At 38.9% G+C, this 27,406-nt stretch overlaps 1 protein-coding gene across 1 annotated transcript in view; it reads right to left on the bottom strand.

The window, feature by feature from the left end:
- Nucleotides 1-18,289, bottom strand: part of RECK (reversion inducing cysteine rich protein with kazal motifs) — a 66,503-nt gene extending 48,214 nt beyond the window's left edge. Inside the window, exons 1-4 of the mRNA XM_010995578.3 lie at nt 18,151-18,289; nt 6,886-6,944; nt 2,925-2,999; nt 2,005-2,041 (exon numbers count right to left, since the gene is read on the bottom strand). Coding sequence (XP_010993880.1) covers nt 2,005-2,041; nt 2,925-2,999; nt 6,886-6,944; nt 18,151-18,250 — 271 coding nt within the window. The 5' untranslated portion in view covers nt 18,251-18,289. The remainder of the gene's footprint in view (nt 1-2,004; nt 2,042-2,924; nt 3,000-6,885; nt 6,945-18,150) is intronic.
- Between the last annotated feature and the right edge of the window lie 9,117 nt (nt 18,290-27,406).

Genomic DNA, 27,406 nt, shown 5'->3' with positions numbered 1-27,406 from the left:
TCCTGTGAGTCAGAACTGACTTGGATGGCTATACTTAATTAAGGAGCAAAATCACTATTTCTGTTCAATTTATGCATAGCAGCTATTTCTCTAACCATATTACTGATACCAAAAGGTGATAAATTTATAAAAAGTGATCTAATGCAACTTTTAAATCTGTTTTTGCAATCATAAACATCAATGAATAACTCCTAGGATAAAATTAGGAGATATAAGAAATAATTATGAAAAAAGAAAAGATCTACGCTTACAGGGATACTGCAAATTCCTCCTTATCTCTTTTAAGAAAAATGCTTTATGCTGCTTCCATGTAAGACATAGATCTGCAAATTCTCATGTACATTAGATTATTATTTGCATTTGAAAAAAATGTGAGGGATTCAAGGCAATAGGTAACATAGTTCTCGACATGCAACTAAAACAATGTAGCAAATAGAAGCATTCTGCTAAAAAAAAACAAAGTAAAGCAAACAAATGACTCACAGATAGACAAAGCCCTCAAAATATAATCAAAAGCATCCCAATTATTAAAACTGGCTAAAAATACTTCATATCATAAGCTTCTGTATCCCTACATGTTTTAAGGTATAAAAGGCAAAAGACTCTCATCCAGCCCCACTACCTAGTATAGTTTTTCCTCAATCTTTGCTGCTTGCCTTACTAGGTCTTTCTAGAATCACCCACATTCTAGACAGAATTCTGAATGGGATCAATGTAGGTCATAAACTCTGACCTTTTATACCATAATGCAGTATATTGCCATTTTCATGTACCCAGTACCTCTTAGAAAATATTAAATTATTCAACAAGCATTTACATTCACTGAACACCTATTATGTACAAGGCACTCTATAAGGTATTATGTGGGCTACGAAATAGATAAACTATATGATTTGTCCCTTCATGGAGATTATAGTTTGGTAGGAACAATACATATATATAATTGCAAGACACTAGGTAGAGGGATAATTAGGAGGACAAGCAAGGATGTGGGCAATTCTAGGAAGGCAAATAGTCTAACATCATGAAAGCCTTTAGAATTCAGAGATACATAAAATATACTCCCTTTTTTCAAAGCACTGGCTTTAAACAGGACTGGAAAATGAGCTTTAATGCTAGGAGACCATGAATGCCAGGCTAAGGAGTTTGGGCTTTATTCTGATGGAAGTAGATATCCCCTGAGGGATTTTTTTTTCCCCTGAAGGGAGTGAGGAGGACAGCTATGATGTATTGGAACACCAGTTACAAGGTTATTGCAATAATTTATCCCAAGATGTAATAATAAAGGCTTGAACTAGGAATAGAGAGGACAGATGCAAGATTTGACAAGGGGCAAGTCAATGGAACTAAAAAGAAAAAGTAATCAGAGATAACTATAGGGTTTCCAGTCTAGTGTCATTCACAAGAGAGGCAGTTATGAGTATGGGTTTGAATTTGCACTTCAGATGCCACCTATACAGAGATCCAGGTAGAGATGTCCAGAAGTCATGAACAATGACTTGGATTTGAAAGTTATTTTCTCATAGCTGATCAGGTAACAGTTCTGGGAAGGAATGCAGTTACCAGGGTGAGTGTGGATAAAGAAGGGAAGAAGACCACACACAGGAATAACCATGGTTCTCATCGGGACGAGGGCAGGGAGGAAAAAGATAAGAGAAGACAAGGTCACGAGGCCAAGGTGAAGTCACAAAGAGGTAGCGGTCAATAATATCAAGTGTCACAGGAAGTCAAAGAGAACAAGTGCTGAGAAATAAGATTTAGGAACCAAGAGATCCTGGTGATGGTTTCAAAGATCAGTTTCAACAGAATGATAGAAGTGGAGATAAGAGTACCGTTAAGGATTGAGTGAGTGAGAATAAATTAGACATTTGAAAATTTGGGTGCCTACAAGGAGGAGAGGATAGAAACTCAAGGGTATACATTAGGTTATAGGACACAGACATTACAGCCAGAAAATAAGTTTTTAAAAAATAAAGTGCTAAAGGTTACACTTGTATTGCTTACCTGGCAAAGATGAATTCATACAACTCCAAATTTCAACCTAAAATTGTAATCATCAAAAGGCTTTTATGTAGATAACAGTTCCTCTCTATAGAAATTATGTATAGCTACTTTGATTATGTTTATCTCTATACAATCAATGACCTAGAACTACATGAGTATCAACCAGTTATTCATGGAAGCAAAAATAAAACTGAGATGCAAAAATATTGCTTGCTGTTTTCCCATCTTCACGTCTAAGAATACTAAAGACAAGTATGGCTACTTAGGATATGTACTGGAATAACTGCTTACAAGCAAAAAGACTAAAGGAAAACGTGTCAGTCAGAACTGTCTGATCATCAACTCCCCCTCCTCCCCGTAACCAAGCTACCTCATCTAAAGAGGCTCTCTCATGCCAGCTCAGACTTTCTTAGCCTGGCTCAGGAGCTCCCAAACACTGAGGATGGCCCAAGAATTAAAGATATTTTGTTACAGGACTTAGACAGGCATGCAATGTATCTACAGTATACCAGAAAACGGGGAGACCGGAATAATGAGAAGTCTCACATTTTCCCTTACCCCAAATCCAATTTTTAAAAAATAAACATGATTTAGTTATTATGGTTTCCATAAAATTGTCAAAATATAGTAAGTAAAATCCCAATTCCAGATAGTTTAATCATAATGAAATTTAAAGACTAGAATACATTTATATGTAGTATTGTTTTATACCTACATCACAGAAAAAACAATAAAAGGTGGAAGACAATATTCTATCTAGCAATTTGTGTGAGGTTGTTTTTAAAGTACCTAATTAAATCTAACATTTTATTCTGACCACAAACTCCAATCACATTGAAAAAATTGCTAAATCTAAAAGTAACTCATTAGAGTGCTTCATTTAGACAAAAGCTTCCATAGTTAAGTAAAATAAGACATACCATTGTTTCAGGACAATAATCTGGGGCTCGCTGCAACAGATGTTTTAGTCGGGATTCACTTTTTGAGGAGAATATCTATTTGAAAAAAAAAGTTTCGTGGTATTTGTTTCGTAAGAAGTAAGAAGAGGTAAATTTATTATCTTCTAGATTCATCAGTTGTCTAGAACATTTTCCAATTTCCTTTTATAAATGGAAAACGTTTGGAAAGATCTAAATTAAGCTGAGGCAGTATTTCTTGAAAGGTAAGTTAGTTTGGCAAACAATCAACAAAACCCAGATATAGAAAGTCTAGACTCTTTTCTAATGACCAAAAACAGAGGAAACCAGGCTACTAACCTGTCAGAGTATAAGGGAGAAAAAGAAAAGAGAAAATAGAAAAGAAAGAAAAAAGATAAATTTATTCTAAACTGTTCTACAAACTGTTTTAAATCAATGACCACAATGAAAAATAGACTATGTCATACCCTTGATATTGGTGAAGAACAAATTTGTGAATAGCATTATAGCCAAAACTTCTCCATAAAATGCCACAAAAGAGATGAAGCCATTTTTTAATAAAGATGCTGAGGAGTTGACAAGTTCACTCACCAGGCTAACTGGCTCACTTACAAATACAACTTTAATTAATGCAATTATAATTTGATGTCTCTATAAATTATAAATCATTACATATATCATTACCTGCAAATAGTCAAGACTGTAAAATCTACGAATGCTAAGACAATAAAAAAGGATTTATCTCCAATTAGTTTGAGTAGCCATTTTTCTCCAAAACCACCAACTGTAAGTGAAGAGAGCTAGAATAACACCATTTTGCAACTCTTAGTGAATACATTTAGGCAACTATCAACAATGACTGCTAACATTACACAGAGACAACTAGACACAATACCATTTATGAATAAGACTTGCCAAACAAAACAAAAACAACCGAACCTGAATCTGATCAAGCCTCTGGATCTGTCTCATAAGGCAGCTGCCAGCCACATATGGCTATTTAAATTTAAACTTAAATCAATTAAAATGAAATAAAATTTAAAATTCAGTTCCTCAATCTTTTTAAACACATTTCAAGTGTTCACTTGGCACATATAGTTAGTGGTTTCCATATTGAATCACGCAGATATAAATTATTTTCATCACTGCTGAAAATTCCATTGGACAACTCTGCTCTTAAATCTGCCTACCAATTACTAAGAAATAGAGGAAAGAGGAACACGTTAAGTGATACCACAGGGATACAAACAACGTAATTCAGACTATGGGAAACTCCACAGGGTAAATGATCAGATTTATCTGTCAAATAAATTGTGAGGAAAAACCCATATTAAAAGGTCTTTAGAGACATATAACCAGTTATAATGCATATACCTCATTTGGATCCTGATTCAAATTTATAAAACAAAACTTTAATAAGTTTAATAATTAATAAATTTGAAAAATAACTAGATATTTGAATATTACATTTTTAAAGAAGTGGTAATGGTATTATGTTTTTTTTTTAATGAGTACTTATAATTTATTGATACCAACTGAAAACTTAACGGACTGAAGGATATGACAACAGGGATTTGCTTCAATATAAATTTGCCTCAATATAATAGGGGGGAGGAGTAGATGGGAGTATAAATGAAACACAACTAGCCTTGACTTAATAACGCTAAAGCTGAATATGCGAGTTTATTATATTTTTCTTTACTTTTGTATATACTTGAAAATTCCCATTATAAAAAGATAAAAAGAAGAAAGAAAAGAAAAAGAAAGGGGAAAAGACAACAATAAAAGGCAAACAAGAATGAGACGGAGAGAGGAAGCACATGAATGACATCAGTGGCGGAATGGGAAGAGGCAGAATTCTGAGTGTTAAGCACTATTCTAAGTATTGGGGATTCAGTATAAACAAAGCAAACAAAAGTCCCTGTTCTAGAATATCTCTCCTAAGAGTCTTCTTTTTAAAACTGAGGGCCTTTTCTTAGATCTCAAACTTCTTGACTTATATGGCATCTGACACCTCACTGTGTTGACTGTTACAAAACAACAGACCTGACTTCTTATCTAAATTCAAATTCTAAAAGTTTTAATTCCAAATCTCCAACTGTCTTCACACAGTGGTCTTCACTGATAATTCAGCATTTCATCTTCCCACTCCCACCCCTCAAATCTTTTTCCTAATCTTCCAGAGCCTTCAAGGATACTGGTATTTACTTGAACGAAACCTAAATATCAGCAGGACTCTACCCTTTCTTCATTTCCTACTGGTTGAAGAAATAATGATTCCTCAATTTCTGGTCATTCTTTTCATTTTCAGTGAGCTCTGCCAGTAGTGGCACCCTCGCCACTCTCCACACCACTCACTCACTGCTCCTGTGAGTAGGATGACTGACTTACTGACTGTTGAGTTTGGCAGGGGGAAGTGAACGTATATAACTCAACTCTTACCGCTCTTCCTTGGGGAGTAAGTCTAATACTGTAGTTTAGTGTTTATCTGGAGATAAAAGTTACATTTGGCATTTGCGTAACTAGTAATAAAAGTACTATTTGGGGTCCTATCTGCCTTACTACTTTGCCTTATTTCTCAATTAGATAAGGGAAGAATGTTTTTTATTAGAGTGACTATAGTCCTCAATTTGCTAAGTTATAGAACTTCTAATGCTTCAGATTTTAAGAAATTAGGCCTTGCTTGCTGCAGGTACCTCACAAAAACCATTTACCCTGTGGAATACCAGTGAGCAGAACAAGAGAAAAGAAAGCAAAAAGCCAGGAACACAGTGCTTCCAAATTTAGCAGTGCTACTTTCAAAGCTCCTATATGGTGACACCACCAAGGAGCCATTTTTGCTCTTAAAAACTATTGTTTTGGCAGTAAATCTACAGAAAACTTAACTTGCTATAGTGTTTCAACATGAAACACTGTCTTGTTTTACAATTAGAGTATTTAACAAAAATCTTTCTAAATTCCTAATGTTGTTTGAGTGAAGTTTTAATCTAGGTATTTTACCCAGTTAGGTAGCTCTCTCAGTTTTAGGAATTAACAAGATCCAGGTATTACTTGAAAACTCCTCAGAAGATTACTGAGGTCATTAATTCTCAAGTACGAAGGCAAGAGCTACACAATCAAGATGATGAAAGAAAGGTAAGGTGTTATGAACAGGTATTGTCTCAGTAGAATTTGCCTAAAAAGGCTCAAGCAGAAAAATTCAAACCTACAGAAAAGTTTCAAAAGGAGTACAATGAACACCCACATAGATTAAGAGCCCATCTATGAAGGACTCTATCCTTTCTTCATTCCATATTGGTTGAAGAAATTACCCATTATCTACTCATTATTAATGTTTGCAACATTTGCTTTAACTATCTCTACATATACATGTTATTACTATTATTTTGATGAAATATTTTAGAAATCATTACAGACATGACCATTCATTCCTAAATCCCAGCATGTATCTCCTAAGAACAAGGACACCATCCTATCTAACCACAGTACAATCACCAAATTTAGATCGCAACACTGATACAATATTATATAGTCCATATTCAAATTTCACCAATTTATCCAAGTAATATCCTTTATAGCAATCCTTTTTTAATTCCAGGACCCAATCCAGAATTAAGCATCGTGTTTAGTTGTCATGGCTCTTTAATTTCTTCTTATCTGGAAATCTTTGTGTTTATAACACTGATACCTCTAAAGAGTACAGGCAGTTATTTTGAGAAACATCCCTCAATCTGGGTCTGCCTTACTGTTTCCTCATAATTCATGTTATGCATTTTGGACAGGAATCCTACTTAAATTCTGTGCTCCTTTTTAGTGCATGTCAGCAGACACATGTAAAATTGTTCCATTATTGGTGATGTGAACTCTGATTACTTGTTTTAAGTGCTGTCCATGGATTTCTCCAAAACAATTATATTAAATGGTTATGTAACTAATACCCTGTACAACTGTTGTGTAAGCTTACCTGCTCACATACATCACGGCACATTTGGTTATCCTTTGAATGATTACAACATAATGCACCTAGAGAGAAAAAATAAACACCTGATGTTGCCCACTGTTAAATAAATAAGATGATTAAACTAAGCTGGATGATTAGACAAACCATTTATTCAAAAGACTATTATTATCCATTTTAACTCAACAAACCTTTGCTGTATACCTATTACAAGTCAAGGACTGTCTTAAGTTCAAGGATGTGGTTTTTGCCCTCAAGAAGCTTGCAGTCTAATAGGGGAGACTGTCATGTAATAATAGTAATAGCTACTATGTACTTTCTATGTGCCAGAATTTTACTGCTTGCTTTATATATTATCTCATTTAAACCTCATAATTACTCTATGGACTATATTCTATTATTATACTTACAATCTAAGGTTAAATGACAAAAAGTGAACTTTGTTTTGGACATGTTAAATTAAGATTTGCAATGGCCAAAATATTCCAGATATTCCAGTAAAGGCAGAAACCCAAGCCTGGACTGCACATTGGCCAAGCCTAAAGATACAAATTTGGAAATCATCAGCATAAAGGAGGTTTATGTAAATGAATGACACTGCTTAGGGAGAGTAGTAAGAAGTGAACACAGCACCAAATTCTAAATAACCACAATCTGAGATACGGGAAGAAACAAGGAAAGAGACTGAGATTGAAGAGTCAGAAGTAAGCCAGCCACCAGAGAGTGGCATCACAGAAGAGGGAGCAGTAAGTGCCATGCTCCAGAACAGTCAGGTTAGACTGAAGACTCAAGAAAGGAAATGGATTTACTAAGGGGCCACTTAGACCTTTGCAAGGTACTTTCTGTGAGTTAGTAGAAGTGAATGATATTAAAGGAGTAAACCAGAGGTGAGGAAGTGTAAATAGTAACTACAGGCTCTCAAGAAATCTGGCAGTAATGGGAGGGAAAGAGAGTGGTAAGTTACCGAAGGATGCAAGATCAAGGGAAGATTCTCCACCCCACCCCACATTTTAAAAAAATCTTTTTGTTGGGGGGAAATAAATATTTTATTTAAGAGATTGAACCCAGGACCTCATGCATGCTAAGCATATGCTCTACTACTGAGCTATACCCTCACTCTCCACTTATCCCCCACCCCTCATATTTTAGAGAGGCCTTTGCCCCTGATTCCTGAGACTCTAAATCCTTGTAATTTCCAGAGTAACAAGAGTGTCTTTGTTAGGCTAAGGAGGTAACCCATGGTCTCACCTAGATAGCTTCAGGATGGGGACCGGCCAATCCAGAAAGAGAAGTCATGTGATTAGAGGGTTGGGGCTTTGAGCCACAGGATATCAACCCAATCTCCCAAACTCAGTGGGACAGGGGGACTGGAGATTGAGCTCAACCACACAGATAATAATTTAATCAATCATGCCTATGTGATGAAATTCCAATAAAAATTCTAGACACCAAAGCTCAGTGATCTTTCCTGGCTGCTTGAAGACACTGATGTGCCAGGAGGGTGATGCACACTGATTCCATGAGGAAAGGGCACAGAAGAAACTGCATTTCCTCCCAGACCTTACTCTGCATATCTCTTCATTTGACTGGTCCTCCTGATTTGTATCCTTTATAACAAAACTGTAATCATAACTAAAGCGCTTCCCTGGGTTCTGTGAGACATTCTAGTGAATTACTAATTTTAATGGGGTTGAGGGAAGCCCCAATTTATAAGCCAATTGGTCAGAAATGTCGGTGACCTGGGAACCGCCAAAGTATGGTTAGTGTCTAGAGAAAGGGCAGCCTTGTTTGGGATCATGCCCTTTACCTTGTGGGGTCTGTTCCAACTCTGGGTGGTTAGTTTAAGAACTGAATTGCTATACAGTCGTGGCTAAAAGAATATAAAGGAATTAGGTGATTGCTGGAGAGGGATGTGGGTTCAAGAAGAGGCATTGTACTTGGGCTAGGAATACAATAGTAAATATATGTTATGCTCTCTAACTTCATCCAGTTTATAGTCTGATGGTAGAACAAAGTCTAGACAAAAGGATATAAGGACGCTGACAAATTAAGAGGGAAGCTGAAAGCCTCCATTTTCTCAGTGAAACAGAGATTAGGTCTGAAAACAAAAAGGTTGAGATGGGGTTGAAGTCTTGAGGTGAAGTAGAAATCTGAACAGTCATTTTGGAGAACAAAGGAAGCAACTATAGAGGCTTCTCAAACTTGTGTTCTGTGAAACACTGTTTCATGAATTGTTATTATCTATCCCTCAAGAGAAAACGTTTCATGCTCAAATAAATTGGGAAATGAAGGATTAAAAAGTTAAAGAGAATTCTTTACTGCAGGACTTCACAAAGCCTTCAATATGTTAATATGCATTATTAATCTCCTAAAAAGGGATCTAAGATTTCTCAGACCACAGAATACTTTTTCCATGCAACTTATTAACATTCCAGAATGCCAATCTGAGAAACATCATATTAGAGAAAAGGAAAAATGTTGCCAAGCAGCATTATGGGCCCAGAGAAATTAAAAAGTCAGCTATAGAGATAATCATCAGGGGCATGATAATACTCTATAGAGTACAGCTGACTGGAAAAAAAGATACAGCTGGATTGGTCAGGACTTGTTTATAGACTGCCAAGTCAAAAGAGACAAGGACATGAAAATATTGTATTTCAGGCAGCTAGATCTGAATACAATGGTTTAAAATATGTATTTGCAACATAATCTCTTCAAATGCAATGTATATAATTTCAGTATACAAATTAGATGAAAGCAGAGCTTTTTTCTGATTGAAGGCAGGATTAGTGTGGGAAGCAGATGAATAAATGAGTGAAAAATAAAAGCCCTCTTTAGATCTTACCAACAAGACTTTTAAGTTCAAAACTGGAAATTGTTACTCTGTAAAATAATGACAAGGGTATATGATATTACTGACATACTACTATAGCTTAGTTTCATAAAAGACTATTTTGGGACTGGCTTTCTAATACTATTTCTATGCAAAAAGGTATCTTAATGTTCTAAACATCTGACTCAAAAATCATGAAGAACATACAGAAATTTCATTAAGTTTCAGAAATTTAAAAAGTTCTTTGCTTATAAGCTGTAGTTACTTTCTTAGAAGCTCTAACTCGTGAGAGGGCACACTCACCCATGAGCTGTTCTCTTAACAACCCTTCCTCCCCTGCCATGCCGCCTCGTGCCACCCCCTCTTCTGAGATTCTGTCAGATCCCCAGCCTTATTAGAATGGGGAGGGCGGGGGGGGGCAGTCTCTCCTGAGATACTGATGTGCTCTTTAGAAGTGCTCAAATTTTTGCCACTTTCTACTATCCTTCAACACAAAGGTCACAGAAGGGCAGAAAATCCAGCTGATCAAGAGCAAAGATAACTCAGGATAACACATGGTCCCAATAAGCACAGGCTTAGCAAAAAGTAAACAATCAGGCAGACAAGAGTCTGACTTGGGCCTAGGGATTTTTTGAAAAAAATTTCTTGGAGCAAAGGTCTATTTAGAATAGAAACATAAAACATGTCATAGTTAAAACTCCAGTAACAATGGAAGGTTTTATTAAAAATATAAAAGCTCATTTTTTTCCTACTTAGTGGTGAAGATTAAATTTACACTGGAGTAAGCCTCAAAGTTAAACTTTTAAAATAATTTTTTTTATTATGAAACTCCAAAATCTGGAAAAGAAGAAAAATGATCTAATACTCCCACTGCCCTGCCAGAATGTGTGTGATTTTGACATATTTCCTTCTAGTCTTTCCAAAAGACTTCTGAACTTCTGACAAAATGGTATTAAAGAGAGCAGCCTGAAGTCTTCTGGTAATAATGCCCTTCCCCCTCCCAACCAAGCATTCCTCTATAACAGTACATTTCCTCCCTTGAGAGGACTGCCACCCTCCTGGAACAGGCTAGGGGACCTACGCTCCATTACATTTTCCACAATATTTTTAACCTTAACTATCATTATATTAGCACACATTTTTCTTCCTTTGAAACAACAAAAACTTACTAGAATCTTTAACACTGCATACTTTTCAAGAATGTTCACAAAGGGACATCAATTCATATGCCTTCATTAAGAATGGGAGCAAAGGATTCAAATGCAATTAATGCAGCAATTAAAGGTCTTTGTCTTTCTTAGAGCTATTAAAATGGAGTAACTGGGTCATTCAACTATTAGAGTGCAAAACAAACAAACAAACAAACAAACAAACAAACAAAAAACACCTCTCCAAGGCCTAGTGTTTTATACAAGAGAAGACAATGAATTCTAGAAATGTTTTGTTTTTATGATTTGATTCTAACCTAATTTCTTCAAAACAGTATAAAACTCTGGTTATTTTCATAAAATGGAACTGAACAGATAAAAGTAAATCTGTTCAAAATAAAACTTGACATTGACATGATGAAAATAAAGAGCACAGGTGTTACCCTTATTAAAGACAGGTTGGGTGTCATATTTTCCATTCTTATTCTAAGAGTCTGTAATTATAAAATTAAAAAAAAAAAACAATTACTAAAGGCCATGTATATTGGGTTTAAGAAGGTATTAGTGTAACCTAGGAATAGGCAAGCAGAATTATACAATAATTAGAAACATCAAGGTTTGGCTGCTGGTTTGGGCCACATGTGTACTAAAGATAGGCAAGTAAGCAGGAAGCACATGCTCCAGCCACAAGGGAAAATGCAACTTCTAAGGCCAACCAGCATTTAAAAAAAAACAAACACACACTCTAATCTAAAATTAAAATATTCACAGAATTATAGGATTTCTGAAGTTAAAAGGGATTTTGCCACAGAAGCCTCCCCAAAGCTATAATTCAATGTGGTTAATGAAAAGCCATTCTTGTTTTCTTTTCTAAAGAAAATAAAGATTCCTTCTAATTAATGTCTTCCTAAAGAATTACTAAAACAGAAAAATATATATATAAATATAAATATATATATGTATTTATCCCACACTGTTGAGGTGGAAAAACTAAACCTGAGCTGATAGTGGAAAAAGATCATTCTAAATAAAAAAGATCTTAATAAAAAATCTGATCTGACTTTTAATCAAATTTACATTTTCAAAATACTTTACTGACAATCACTTTAAATTTAAAAACATTTAAATGACAACTGCAACTTTAACTTATAAATACATTCTTGCAATTGTCACATTTACCCCTTTAAAAATGTTTGTGAATATGTGTGTGTGTATATATATATGTGTGTATATATATTTATATATAACATAATATCAGCCAAGGAATAGCCAGTTAAATCACCACCTGGATTCAACACAGCTAACATCTAGACAGATAAATACTTTGTTTTCTTTTTCTGAATCACAAGTTACAGATATCCTTCTCCACTGCTTGCCTCATACTGCACTGCTGCAACAGCCAATTATGCTCATTTGCTTCTATTACCAATATGACTACCAGATTAAGTTTCAAATAGATCCTGCATGCTGTCACTCTTCTAATCAGGGACCTACAATGGCTTCCTGCTATTTCAATTCTAAATTTTCCAAGTCTTCTTCTCACCTCCCCTTCCCTGAACTTCTGTTATTTTTTAACAAGGAAAGCCTCATTTACCTTGAACACAGCCTTCTGCCTGAAATGTTTAGCCCTCTTTCTGCTGACCTAAATCCTAAACATATTTCAAGGCTTAAATACCATCTCAACTCTTAGTAACTCTTTCTTCAACAACTCCAGGCTATGTTGGTTTTTTGGTTATTTAAGGTCTTACAATTCTAGTCAGAACTGGAAACTTTAACACTTCACTCTTCTTCAATAATTTCATGTGTGTACTAATTGTATCTCCAGATTGAATGGAAACTTCTTGTATCCATTTAGCACAGTGCTCACCTCAAAAAATTTATTCATTCATTGGTTAATAAGTAATAATTTCCTAGTTATACAATGCTTATTAATCAGAAAAAAATGTACAAAATGTTTATTTCTCTCACAGTACCACTCCCATACCACATTTCACATAGTGACCAAGTCATAATTTAGCAAACATCATATATGAGTTCTTGACCCAGGTCAAAAGACAAATTGGACCCAATCATATGCACAGGTACAGAGGTATGCAGCCAGTTGGTGGTGGGCTCTGTAACTATAAGGTTAAGACAAGTTGGGGCTGGGGAAGTTTCATGTTGTGCAGAAACCATGAGTAAAGGAGGAAGCTGGTTGGTAGAGAGTGGGAAATGCAAAAGATGCACAGACAGAAGCTATGAGAGGTAGAGAGAGAATGTCTCTAGAAGTAGTCTTGGTTCCTGGCAGCTTACCAGTTCCCACAGCAGTCCCTGAGGTTGTGCTGTGCTCAATTTCCTACCCTTCGATTTCCACGTGTTCCCTGTTAGATGCTACATAACTAGCTTCTGAATCCTGAGATACCTTGGTTTCTGTTTTTCCAGGGGTCAAAAGAGCCTTAACAGACATTCATCATTATGAAACAACTAAAGCAAATGACTCCTAAGATCCTCACAGATGCTAATAACCGGTATTCTCGGATAATTCCCTTCCCCATTCTATGCTGCAGGACTTCCATCTATAAAACAAGGAATCAGAAAATATGAATGTCTGGTTACCAATGGTATATTCCATGGTCAAAATGTTTCTCTTAATACTTACTACACTTTTCTTGAAGTCTTTTGATGTAATCTATGTGCTCTACAGCATCCACTGCATTATGTACTATATACTTGATTAAATCACATGATTTCCCCTCAAACATATTCATATTTAGAATATAAATGGATACGTACTAATGTAACCACATAGTATTAGCAATTTAGATATTATACACTTTTTGGTGATATTTAATGTCTGCTTGTCCCACTAAACCACAAACCTCATGAAAGCAGAGACCATGTCTATTCTGCTTACCACATTATATCTAGTGCCTATCACAGTGTCTGGCGCAATTAACAGCTTAACAAATATTTGCTGAAGGGAATACTGACAGGTGTGAAATTCAGTTTAATAAGCAATGAGCCAGGGGCAGTTATTTCTAATATCCATCTTAAATATATACAAAAATGGAAAATCTGATTCTCTTCCTGACTCACCTGCCAATCCTCCAATCTGCTGTTCCCCATCTCCCCAAACTCAGTAAATGGCATCATTTTCTACTAAGGTGCTCAAGGTAAAAACCTATAAGTAATCTTTAATTCCTCCTCCCCTCACTTCCCACATCTAATCCATCAGCAATTTATCTTGAATCTCTCCTCTTCTACCTCTACCATCACTCTACTCTAAGTCACCATTATCTCCTGCTTTGACTACTACAATGGCCTTCTAATAGCCCCACTTTTACTCCTACCCTATTACAATTAATTTTTTCCACTCAGCAGCCAGAGCGATCTAAAATAGAAATCAAAGCACATTATCTCTGACTTAAAAGTCCACTGGTTTCTACCTGCACGTAGAATAAAATCCACAATCCTTACGTGGCTCTTTGGAAGGCCCAGCACTATCTAGCTCTGGCTTACTCTCTTGCTTAAGATGTTGCAACCACACTGACCTTCTGTTCCTTCTTGCCTTAGGGCATGTGCACTTCCTGGTCCCCACCCCGAGCTTTGCTAAGGGCAGCACCTTCAGTCTTCAGATTTCAGTTCTGAACTTTACCTTCCCAAAGAGGCCTCTCTCGTCATCATTATGTAAAGAACCACTTTCCTCTACTCACACAATTCTCTATGCTATCATCTAGTTTTCTTCATAGCATACTTACCACTCCCAGAAAACATTTTATCTGTTTATTGTCTGTCTCCCCTCTGTTGGAATGTAAGCCCCTTGAGAGCAGCAACTCTGTACCTAGAATAGTGCCTGACATATAGGAAACACTCCAATATTTTTTGAATAAACAAAGTCGTATGGTAACTGTTTTGCTCTTTCAAAAAACATTTAAAATAGATAAAAACCACCTCCTTGACATTGTCCCACTTTCTTCTACAAGTGGCATATGGTGAAAAGTATGATTAATGAAAGATTGTTTAAATCCATAGGTATAAGGCAGGAACTTTTAGTAGCACACCAGAATAAACTGTCATATCTGGTCTATCACCAACTCTAGCTCTTTGTACAGCGTGGGCCAAGATACTTTTAGGGAAGAGAATCTGCTTCATATTACTCTCCTCCAGATAGGCGGTTGCTTTTTCTAACTTAAAATTCTTTTTCAGGATTCTAGGCTATTACATAATTCCTGAAACGTCAACTTATTGAAACCTAGCCCTAATGTTACATCTTTCTGTCTTCTGTACTATTACAAAACATCTTAAATAGAAACAGAGATACTATCAGATGCCATGACCCACAGATCCTGAGACTACAGCATAGGGCCCCATCCCATTCTTCAAAGGGAACACTAGGAAGTGTTGGTGGGAGGGCTGGAGGGTCGAGGGGACCAGAAAGTACTCAGGATAGGAAGTGTGGCATTACTCCAATGTAGACGGTGTGGCTAAACTTCACAAGAGTTAATAATAATTGAGCAAGTCAAATCATTACGTCTCTCACCAGCCTTCCTTGCCTCCCCTCCCCCAATAAGAATGAAAATCTTCAAGTCAGAACAGATAAGATTTGGAAAGCCTTATACCAGAGGAGACAGGAGTACCCAATCTTGGATGGGGTAAGGAGATGGGAAGGAACACTGAGCAGGAATACAAGCCAGGCCTTCATTGAAATATAATTTAATATTGTGTTCTTAATTTTTGTTTAGGATTGAAGAACATTTTCCACACTTTATACAAATCCACAGTGGAAGCTTTTGTCCATTGTATTACTCAATGCCCTTCATGTAAGGAACCAGGCAATATATGCTTCCTAGAATTTAGTACAAGTAACAAATTGCACTTTTTATTATTTGTTTGGTTTTTTTTGGGGGGAGGTAGGTAATTAGGTTTTTATTTATTTTATTTTTAGTGAAGGTACTGGGGATTGAACCCAGGACCTTGTGCATGCTAGGCATACACTCTACCACTGAGCTATACCCTCCCCCAAATTTCACTTTTAGATCAAACTTGGAAATTTTCGTTTTACCAAACAACGCAAACTCTATGTTGCCACAAACTTTTAGAACTGGAAGGGCCTTTAGAAATCATCTAGCCCAGAATTTTCTGAAGTGTGCTTTAGGTGTTCTGAAGAAAAAAACAGTTCTTTAAGCAAACAACTTTTTTCTTCTTTTGCATAATAATTTTATTGAGATATAAATCATGTTAAATTAATTAAACAAGGAGGCCATTAGCCTGAGGTAGCTTCAATGCCTTAGTAGCCTAGTTAAGCAAACCAAAGCCTAAGCCTATAGTGCCTCAAGGTTAAGAAATTGGAAACCCAAGGACAACCAAACACAAACAGTCACCAGGGCTTTCCCAAATAAGGCACCTGCTCAAAATATAGCCAATTAAATAATTTCTTTGCTTTGCTTCCATCTCTTCTATAAAAGTCTTTCCCCTAGCTCCTGTTACTTTCCAATTGGCATTGCCCAATTCAAATCAATTTTTGCTCAAATAAACTTAAAATTTTAATATGCCTCAGTTTATCTTTTAACAATCACACACCACAAAATTCATCCTTTAAAAGTGTACATTTCATTGTTTTTCGTACAGAGTTGTGCTCACCACTATCCAATTTTGAACATTTTCATCAAACTAAAAAGAAACCCCATAACCAATAGCAGTCATTTCCCCACTCCCCCAGCAACAAGTTTCTTTACCACAGGAATCTTTGTGAATTATTGTGAATCTGAGGTGTCTAAGAGAAGGGTACAGTGTACAGTGTTTCCCAAATTTATTTAATAGCTAACATTTCTGTGCTTACTATAAGCTGTTCTAAATGCTACACATGTATTACCTCAATTAATTCTCACAATAAAATCTATGAGAATTTCTGTATATAATAAGTGTAGATATTAAAGCATAAAAGACTAAAGGTAAGTATTTTGTTCAAATATTCTTAACTATTCCACTCTGCTATCTCCCACAGGACCGACTAATTGTGGGATTAAGAATGGACAGCTAGTATTTTCTGAACCATAACTTTGGAAGTGCTTTAGTTCAATTTCTTTAACTTAATGAGAAAAATGGGGCCCAGAAAGGGAAGTTGATTTAGCCACGAATACACAGCATTCTCTTTCTCTCTCCTTTGTCTTACTGACAGCTGAATTTTAGAATCCACTTACAATCAACTATCTAACCCCAGGTTCCTGACAATTTTCTCCCTTCTTTAAATACTTTGTTTAAAAAAAAAAAAAGCCAACTTTAACACTGTAAGCTACCTTAAAACCTTGCCGGGACTGATTTTGCTCTTTCAAGGTCTGCCTCTGTGTAAGCAATGCACTTCTCCACCACTGCTGCATGTATTAATCCCAGTCATCTTTTCCTATCTAATGCCGTTGGGGAATCACTCAATTTTCTTCCCACCTAGGTGGACGTCATCTCTCTCCCTCTGCACTCACAGCCCTTCATCTCCTCTGGACACTTCTGCCTTGAATTTGAGGCGCTCATGTCCTGTTGTACCCCACCTCCTAGCAAGAGCTACTGGAGGGCAGGAATTGGCATAACTCCTGAAGCCCAGCACGTGGGAGATAAGCAGCACTAAAGTTTCCTACCCACCCGTGGTTTAATTCCTCTAGAGCAAGAACAAAACTCTCAAGTCAGCCAGCCCCTAGAAAGAGAGTTCACTGATTTTTACTGTCTCCTGCCAGAGCCCAGCGCCGTCTCTGACACACAGCATACCCACAGCGAACGGCAGCAGAACTGCACTTAGAGGGCTTGGACTTGTTCTCTTCTGAGACTTCATAAGTCAGGCAGGCTGTGGGGCCCATCAACGCTAGCTGCCCGAGGTCGGCCTTTCTGAACTGAGGGTCAAGTAACAAGTAACAATAATTGTCAGGGCAGCGGTAAGGCGGCTGCACCTCCGGAGTCCCATCCAATCCTCGCGACGAACCTGGGCGAAGGTATTTCACCCTCTTCGGACAGAGACCCGAGCCGGATGAGGGGGTAAGGGCCGAGCTGGGGGCCCCTGCCCGGTGGCTGACAGAGCAAGGCCTCGAACCTGGGTCACCGCTCCCAGTTCAGCAGACCCGGGAGGGGAGAGCGAGGGTGGAAACGGGTCCTGCTCGTCCGGCTTCAGCCGCCCCTTCCGCCTGCTGGGACCTCCGGACCCTGGGTCACCGACGTGGGCTGGGTCTGGGGGTCCCGCGCACCCCGGCCCCCTGCCCCGCGCCATCTTGGAGCGCTAGAGGCGGCCGCTCCGGACCGCCCCGAACCGTTGCTCCAGCAGTTACTTACCCGCACTGCCGGGAGCCAGGCCTCCTGCCACCTCTGCGACCCCCGCCACGGCCAGGAGAAGCAGCAGCGCGCCTCGCGGGGAGGCCCGGACGGTCGCCATGTCCGGGCCGGGGGGTCCGGAGCCGCGGGATGCTCGGACCCAGCCCGCCAGCCGCTGCGGCTTGCGGAGGCCACGCCCCGGCGGCCTGGACCCTCGGTGATTGGCTGTGGCGCCCTCAAGCCCCGCCCCTCAGCCGGCCGAGTTTCCAAAACCTGCTGGGGGCGGGAACCAGCCCGAGACCCCGGCTCTTTGTTAAGTCCCAGCTGTGTGTCGGCTTCTGCAGCGGAGTCCCGCAGCCAGCGTTCTCCAAGAGGGGAGTCAGAGGATGTCAGAGCTGGAAGTCCCCTTAAAACGCCTCGACCTCCTGAGGTTTGCAGATAGGGTCACTGAGGCTTACCGAGGAGACCGTCCGCCCAACTACAAGTTCGCCTGAGAACTGAGGCATAGTCCAAGGCTGAACCAAAGGGACTTCTCCCTTTCACTTACCCTCAATGATCCTCTTAATAACCTTTCTGCCTGACGCTGCCTCGCACCCAAAGAAGGCGTGACACCCAGGACATCTCGGCCTTCTCTGGAATCTGAGAGGCTCTGCCACAGACACGGTCCCCTGACAAGGGCCCCGATACACGGATTTGCCATCAAAGCTCTTTGGGAAGTTTAGCCTCAATGTGTCTTTGACGTACTAAGTATCTCTTCCTATCAGGTGGGGAGGAATGCTTGTGTATCTATATATGGAGAGCCTTGAATGCCAGGTTGGGTTTAGACTTTAAGAGACTATTTGAAGGTGGGTCCTCACTCCACCCCTTACCCCCACAGCTAATGTACGAGAGGATTCATTTGCTATCAAAGCACCCTCCACCGCACCCCGCCCCATCCCTCCCTCTTCCTCCCCCTCTCCCTCTCTTTTCCATTCCTGAATTACATAATACTTTTTCCCTTTCCCCTTCCTTTTAAAGAAAGCACAACTGCAGTTAAATTTTTAAATTCCTCAACATCATTAAATATCCAGTAAGTGTTTACATTTTCGTTATTGTCTTGCAATTTCCTTTTACCGTTTTTCAAGTTCCATCTAAAGTCCATATTTGAATTGGTTGGTATGTCTTTTAGGTCTCTATCTATTCTCTCTCTTAGCTTTACGAAAGAAAAAATGAATAAGTTACAATACTCTTTCTAAAACATTTGCTCTGGCAACAATGCTCTTGCTTCTCTGATAGGCCATGTCTTTTCTTACAGGATAGAAGGATGTACAATTATTCAACATGGTGTCAGAGGGTCTCAGCATTTAGACCCAATCACCTTTTACAGCTTCATCTCCACACTCTCCCTGCACCCCTGCCACCATCCTTTCAGAACCTCTTACCTAGTTCCAGACCTCTTAGTTGCTTTCACAACATGTGTCCTCTGCCAAGAATCCCCCAATTCTTGTGGTAACCCAGGTCAGCTGAGGGAACTAAGATGGTTGCTCTGGGCCCAACTGTGCCCTGGAAAAACTTGAGCAGGAAGTGACCAACACATCTCGATTTGTCTGGGATTGTCCTGGTTTTAAAACTGGAAGTCCCATGTCCCAGAAATCTCATTAGTCCCAGGGAAAATGGGACGATTGGTCTCCTTAGCTCTGTGGACCTCAGAAAATGCCATATGGGAGGCCTGAAGGGGACTTTCAGATGGAAAAATAAACTCATACAGCTAACAGATACCACTTCCAAGGTAAATCATTAGGTGAACTGATTGCTAATAAGCCTTGGAGATGGGTCATTAGACCACTGGGTTCCTGTATTAGTTTCCTAGGCTGCTGTAACAAAGCACCACAAACTGGGTGGCTTAAACAGTAGAAGGTTATTGTCTCAGAGTTCTTGAAGCAAGAAGTCTAAGATCAAACTGTTGGCAGAGTTCACTCCTTCTGAGAGCTATGAGGGAGACTCTGATTCATACCTCTCTCCTAGCTTCTGCTGGTTATTGGCAATCTTTGGCACTCCTTGGCTTGTAGTCTCATCACCTTGCTCTCTGCCTTCATGTTTACATGAAATTCTCGTGTGTGTGTGTGTTCGTGTCCAAATTAATCCTTTTTATAAGGACACCACTCATATTGATTTAGTGGCCTACCCTACTCCAGTATGACTAATTACATGTGTGATTCCGAGGTACTAGGGGTTATGACCTCAATATATGACGTCATATATATGACCTCAACCTGAAATGGTCCTAAAGGAAAGTCCCATCTTTTGTGCTAATGTTGTCATACACTTTGCTTCCACACACTTTCTATTATTTGGCTTTAAATAGTCCATTATTCAAGCAAGAGATTATAAAATGAAAAATAATGTGTTTTATATTTACCTACATGTTAAGCATTTCTGATGCTCTTCATTCCTTTATGTAGATTCAAATTTCTCTCTGGTATCTAAAGGAAGAGATACATTTCGATTAATAATATGGCAAGTTTTGCTGATTTTAATTAACTAGGACCCCATATATTGTTTTTTGGAATTTATGCATAGTAAACTCAAGTTAACTTTTAATGAAAATAATTTTTCTGGGTTTGTTTTGCCTAAACACATTTTATTATCATGAATTGACCTATCTTGATAAGGGAATTATTTTGAATTATTAAAGTAAGACTTTATGATACCTGGCTTCATATGTATATGAAGTGGGTCAATTTTTTTGAATATTAATTAATATCTTTTTTATTCCCAGTAATTCCTTAGCTAGAACTAAACATGAGAGTAAGGCATTCATTTCTTCAGGGATGATGATTAGAGTAGAAAAGCAGACAAAGAGGCTATTTCTAGCTTTTCGGTTTTAAAAACAAGACATTTGAAATTCCAAGCAGAGACAGTGGTTTTAAGAGTAAGCTTTTGAGATCTCAGAACCTAGCCCAAAAGGCTGAGGGTATAAAATCTTTGTCTGAACAACAGACTTGTGAGAATACCGGACACAATCCCCCCACCCCCACCAGTCCCCACCAACCTCACTCACTCTGATTGGGAGGGGGAGGGCCACAGGAGCAGCAGGGCTCCTTGAGGGAGGCTGCAGTGGGTTGGGACACAGAACCCCGAAAGGCCTGGGAATATGAGATAAGAGGGGACCTGGACCCCATTTCCCATGGAGCTCAGGGACGTGACACACCTCACAAAGTTCCCCTACACTCAGCATGATGGGAGAGTAGAGGAGAAACAGCTGCAAGTATGTCCTGTTTCTTGCACCCACCTATACGGCCACAGGAGAGGAGCTGAATGTGCCCTTTGAGAGAGGCAAATCAGAAGTTAAGAGAGAGCTGAGCGCCTGAAAAGGCCTCAAGATCAGAATAAGGCTCTAGCTGTTATTTGCATGGTCTGTACAACTGGACACCAGATGAGGACGCAGGTGTCAACAGGGATTGATGATAACAACTGAGGACCAGATGTCCTGCCTTCTTCCCAGTCCCCATTGATGGGTTTGGCTCTATATTTTCCTCTTAAAACTAGGGAGGAGGTTGGGGATAGGCATTGACTAAGCTGAGATCCCAATGCATTGACTGAGATTAAGTTTCAGTCATTTAGCAGGAAGGGGACTTGCAGAGAGAAGTAGGTGTCTATCAGAGATTTGTGTAGCCCTTCTAGAAGTTGGTGCTTGGAAGCAATTGCCCAGCCAGAGCAAACATTTTCTAACTGCTGTCATGTTTGCTATAACCTTATTAACTGGGAGTATGGCCTTGGAGAACAAAGGAATCCCATGCCCTGGCGCAAAATTGGTGTATCTGACATCCTCATTGGCTCTTATGTTGAGATCTCACGAGGAAGAGAAGCTCTGCCAAGGCAGCCAACACCAACACATAAAATTTTGCCTTGTGACCTCAATTTGTGATGCTGGTACAATAGCCTTCCAGCCTCCAATGAGCCCTCTCACAACATGAGCCTGTGAGTATGAAATTGTCCCCATTCTCTACTCTCTTTGCTTGTTTATTTCAGTAATTTTCAAACTTAAAAAATATTATTTTTATTTTTTAGCAGTGGAATCCTTTTTCCAACAATCTTACAGAATCCTGCCACCATATAAAATTTTTAAAAGCTGTGTTTTATAGCTATTTTTATAAGTTTAAATTTATTTATTTATTTATTTATTTATTTATTTATAAGTTTAAATTTATAATAACAATTAATTCAAAAGTAATAATTGAGAATTCAGATAATAAGTGAGATTTTGATGAACATGAAAATTTGAAATCTGGAATTATGGATAATTACAGTCACACTAGTTTCAGCTTCTATTCTGTATTTTGTTTGGCTGCCTGTTGTAGAGAAAATCCTGATTCATACAGACGAGTAGTTTGCAAAACGGTGAGACGAGTAGTTTGCAAAATGGTGATGGTTTTTGAACTAGCCCACCTTGCAATCTCAGACTACTCTTTATTAAAATTAAAATAGTACCTTGGGAAAAGAAGTACTGAGGCATTATTTCAATATCAATTCATGATACTGAATTATGTTATGTCCATACCAAAACCTGCACATGCAGATTTATACTGGCTTTGTTCATAACTGCCAAAATTTGGAAGCAACCAAGATGTCCTTCAGTAGCTAAGTAGGTAAATAAACTGTTGTACATCCAGACTGTAGAACAGTATTCAGCACTACAAAGAAATGAGCTATTGAGCCATGAAAAGACATGGAGGAAACTTAAAAGCATATTACTAAGTAAAAGAAGCCAATCTGAAAAGGTTATGTACCACATGATTCCAAACATGACATTCTGGAAAAAGCAAAATGATGGAGACAATTAAAAGACTAGGGGTTGTGAGGGGTTCGAGGAGAGGGAGGAATGAAGAGGCAGAGCACAGAGGAGTTTCAGGGCAGTGAAACTATTCTGTACAAAACTATAATGCTGGATACAGGTCATACATTTGTCCAAACCCATAGAATGTAGGACACCAAGAGTCAGCCCTCAACTATGAACTCAGGGTGATGATGTGTCCACGTAGATTCACCGATTGTAACAAAGATACCATTCTGCTGCTGGATGTTGGTAGTAGGAGAGATTGTGCATGTGTGGGGACTGGATATATGGGAACTTTTTGTACTTTCTGCTCAGTTTTGCTGTGAACCTAAAACTGCTCTAAAAAACAAACTGTATTCATGTAAAAAATGCCAGTTAGATATTAAAAGTAAGAAAAAAATACTGATTCACTAACAAGATTGAATAACTGCTCAAATTCCTTATCAGAAGTGTAGTCAGAGAAGTAACATCCCAAATTTATGGTTATTTATGGTCCCAATACTATTTATAGTGTGACATTATTATGGTGTGACAAGTTATGTGTTCACTTGTTATTGTGAAATTGGCTATGACGCCAGGATGAGAACATGCCCCAAGCAGATGATTCTGAGCCTCGCCTGACACTTAATTGAGAACAGCGCACATTTGTACTCCCTGGTACAGTTACATGTGAGCCAATGAACGTAGGCCTAGATTAGAGAAAAGATCAATGCAGAACTATACTTTTTCTAATCAAGGACATGTTGAAAGAAGATAAAATAAATGTGCAGAGATGGTAGGAAAAGATTTACCCTGAGATTTATGCAAAAGGAGTCAACTCAACAGCATACACACTAGGTGGTAGTAGCCTCTAATGTGTCTAGAGTCAAAATGTAGGTTTGTGTGTGTTTATGGTCTTATTACATAATATAAGTTATTTAGTATATGTATGTGTGTATGTGTGTATATATATATACATATATATATACAAAAGAAGCTCAAATCAGATACTTGCAGAACCTGACAAAACTCCATTTGGGAGCTATTTGATTCCTATTTGATTAGATGATATTATTCAAGAGGTTTGTACAATTAATGTTTGAACATGTCTCTTTTAATTCTGATACCATTTCTCTTCCAAAATAATGACTCACACTCTCTTCCACAGCTGGAATAAACATGTCATTCTGTTCTCTTGTTTTTGTCCTTTGTAATCATGGTGGCGTTTTATGTTTAATTCTAATCCATCCTAAGTTTATAGCAGTGTGTGGTGTGATGTATGGATCAAAGCAAACCCTCATTCAATTGAATATTGCTGCTGTTCCACTATTTCTTAAAAAGTGGTTCCTCTTTCATGCTATTAATTTTTATCTTATATATGTGTATTAAATTCTTATAGTTGGGATTAATTTTCTAGTACCTCTAATACCATTGATTTTACAAAACTTTTAAAAAAAGTCAATGATACATCATTCAGTAATTGTTACTTTGTAGTAAGTTCAAATCTGGTAGGAAAATCTAATATCATTACCTTCAAAAGATCTTTGTATTGTTCAATTATTCTTCACCAGCAACTTATGTAGCTCAGTAGAGTCTCTAGTGGGGCGGAGATTTAAAAACACTTGTTTCCAAGCTCAAGTTCCTTACCGGTCATTTTAATTTTATTTATTCTCTCAAGCCTTTGGTCAATCACTCTGCCTTCCTTTATACTCCCATAAGACTCATCATTTTTTTCTTGATGCTATCTGTCATGTCTGGAGTTATATTTATTTCCAATTCTTTGATACTTGTTTCTACTGTAAATAGGAGAGTATTCCTGTTTTTTGTTTGTTTGTTTTGTTTTGCTTTTTGCTGTATATTGATGGTGTGTAGGAATACAATTGATTTTTGAGAAGTTATTTCTATCTCAAACTTTTCTGAATTCATATCACTACAATATTTTTCTGGTTAATTTTTAGAAATACAATCATTGTGTTTTCTGTAAAATCTGATATCTATTTCTTACTCTGCTATGTGTATACCTCTTATTTTGCACTTGACCACAATTTTTTATTTATTTGCACTTGACTGCACTTTAGAGCTATTTGAAGTGGGAATGGCTAGTTTCCAGTCTAGCATGGAAGAAGACTGGAGTCTCCACTCTGTAGTAACAGGTAAAAAACTGAACAAACTGAGAAATCAACAATTCTTCTTAGATCCACAAGAGAATTCAGGTCACAGGACAAACTGCTATCCCTCAAATTAGAACAGCCTTGGTTGCTGATGCTGGAGGACTTGGCACACGCTGGAGTTGCTTCCCTGCCTCTCCCTTCAGCCCCTCAGTCATGGTCCTAAGTCTTGGAGAGCCTGCTCCTCAAAGTGTGGTCCACAGACCAGCAGCATAGGCATCTCCTGGGAACTCATCAGAGATACATAATCTCCAACCCCACCTCAGACTCACTGAATCCAAATCTGCATTTTCACAACATCCCCAGGTGACTCAGGAGCACACTAAAGGTAGAGGATCACTGATCTAAGAAGCTTGCAGAAATGTCCACCAGATGGCGGGTTTGCAGCAGGCACAGGTATCCAGAGCCACAATCAGCCAAGTCTCTTTCAAATAATGTCCTATGTGGCCTTAGAAGTTTGGAGCCACTGCTCACGATCTATGGAGGGCATGGGTTAGGGAGAGAGCCCAGAGGAGACACCTAATAAATGACCTGCAGGTTGTGGGCTGTAAGTCATGAATTCGTCCTCTCTGGGCTTTCTCCAGGTGTCTTCACGTACACTGTCTATTGAGAAGGATGGGGCATAAGCTCTTATTGTACAGACAAAGGAATTGAGGCCCAGAGAGGGAAAGAAACTTAGCCAAGTGCTCAGCAGTGGCAAACAGTATCGAAGGCAGAATTGGAAAGCAGGTCTCTGACTGCCTGGCCTGGGCTGAGAGACTTCTAGGGGGACAAGGCAGGGTGGCTAAGCCCTAGTCTATGCTGAGCTGGGTGGCCTGCCTATCCCACCCTCCCCCCAGGAATATTCTGTCTCAGTATTCAATAAGGGATATTCTACCCTCCTAGGGATTTCCCAGAGTCAGGAAGCCTTAACTAGGGTCCAGAAAATGGTAGACAGTTGTTGGTTGCCCTCCCAGGACTGACTGCTCCTCTAGCCCTTTCTTAACAACTCCAGACTTTCCTTTGTATAGCAGCCATAGACTTAGGTGAGACTGACCCAATCTTCTTTTTCAGAGGAAGGCCTTGCTGGTTTGAGTCCCACCTGCAATTGGGACTGCTTTGTGATTTGCATCGGTCCAGTCAGAGCAAACTTCAGGACACTTGTTCTCTGGTTGGGGGAAACTAGTAGTTTCTACCCCATAAGTGAATGGGGAAAGTGCAAGCCCAGGGCCGATGGCAGCCTTCTTGTGCCCATGCAAAGAGTCAGCCTGAGAATAAAGCTGATATGGGGAAGAGCAAAGTATAAAGAGAATCTCAGAGCAAAAGAATTGGAGCCTGATTAACATGCCTGAGGCTAGTCCCACTACTTTTGAATAAACCCACATTATTCTTAAAGCAGTTTGAGTAGAATTTTCTCTTTCATGTAATGGAAGGTCTCCTCCCTGTTACAACCTCCAAACTCCATGCTTTTATGGCTGCTCCTGACCACCCATGAGTTCAACCCGCAGACCCCGGCCCATCACTCCTGTGGGAAGCAACTCTTACTAATGGCTAAAGGTAGCTGTTGAATTGAGGATTATTTATAAGCTTTTGCCTTCCCCCAAACATTTTTTGGGTTTCCTTATAGTCTGGACACTCCTGTGGGAGTGTCTGGTAGTGTTAGTGCTGTGAGTCATGTAGCTCGAGTAGGGAAGAAGAGACTGACAGGTGCTGCCTCCCAGCCGTGCAGCACTGTACCACCGCGTGATTGGAGCCGTGGTCTGGGGAGGAGAATGCAAACATCTCTCTGTGCTTCCTCGCTGTGCAAGGTAAGAGACTTCTTTTCCTGGTTTTAAGACTTGAGGAGAATTCCTGTCATGGTGCTACCAGGCAACACACTGTGATGGTGTGGATGATGCTTTTCACACTCTTCTTACCAAACACAGGCCTCTAGGATAGTATCAAAAAGCAGGTACAGTCATCAACAGTTCTATATGGGACCGAACAGTATACTCCAAGAGCCCAGTTCTACTAAAACCAGGTTCTATAACTGTCTCAATTTTGCACACATCAATGACTCTTCACCACAGATTGCACCAGCTTCTGGTGGCAAAGGATCTAAGATTTCATTGGCATAAAGTAGCCATGATTTGATGATGTCACTGTGGTTATGCATGAAGCCAATAACTAGCCAGTATTTCTAGAAATGTGAAGCTCTTTCCTTCTAGCTTCTTAGATAGAAGCTTCCATTGCCTATGGAACAAGGGTGATGGGGGCAGTTTATTTTTCAGTCATAGTCACATGGTCCACGACATGAACCTTGGGGAGACTCCCTTCTCTTCTCTCGGTTATCATT

This window comes from Camelus dromedarius, chromosome 10, assembly GCF_036321535.1.
Source record: "Camelus dromedarius isolate mCamDro1 chromosome 10, mCamDro1.pat, whole genome shotgun sequence".
In the NCBI taxonomy this organism is placed as follows: domain Eukaryota; kingdom Metazoa; phylum Chordata; class Mammalia; order Artiodactyla; family Camelidae; genus Camelus; species Camelus dromedarius.
This window is presented reverse-complemented; position numbering and strand designations above follow the sequence as displayed.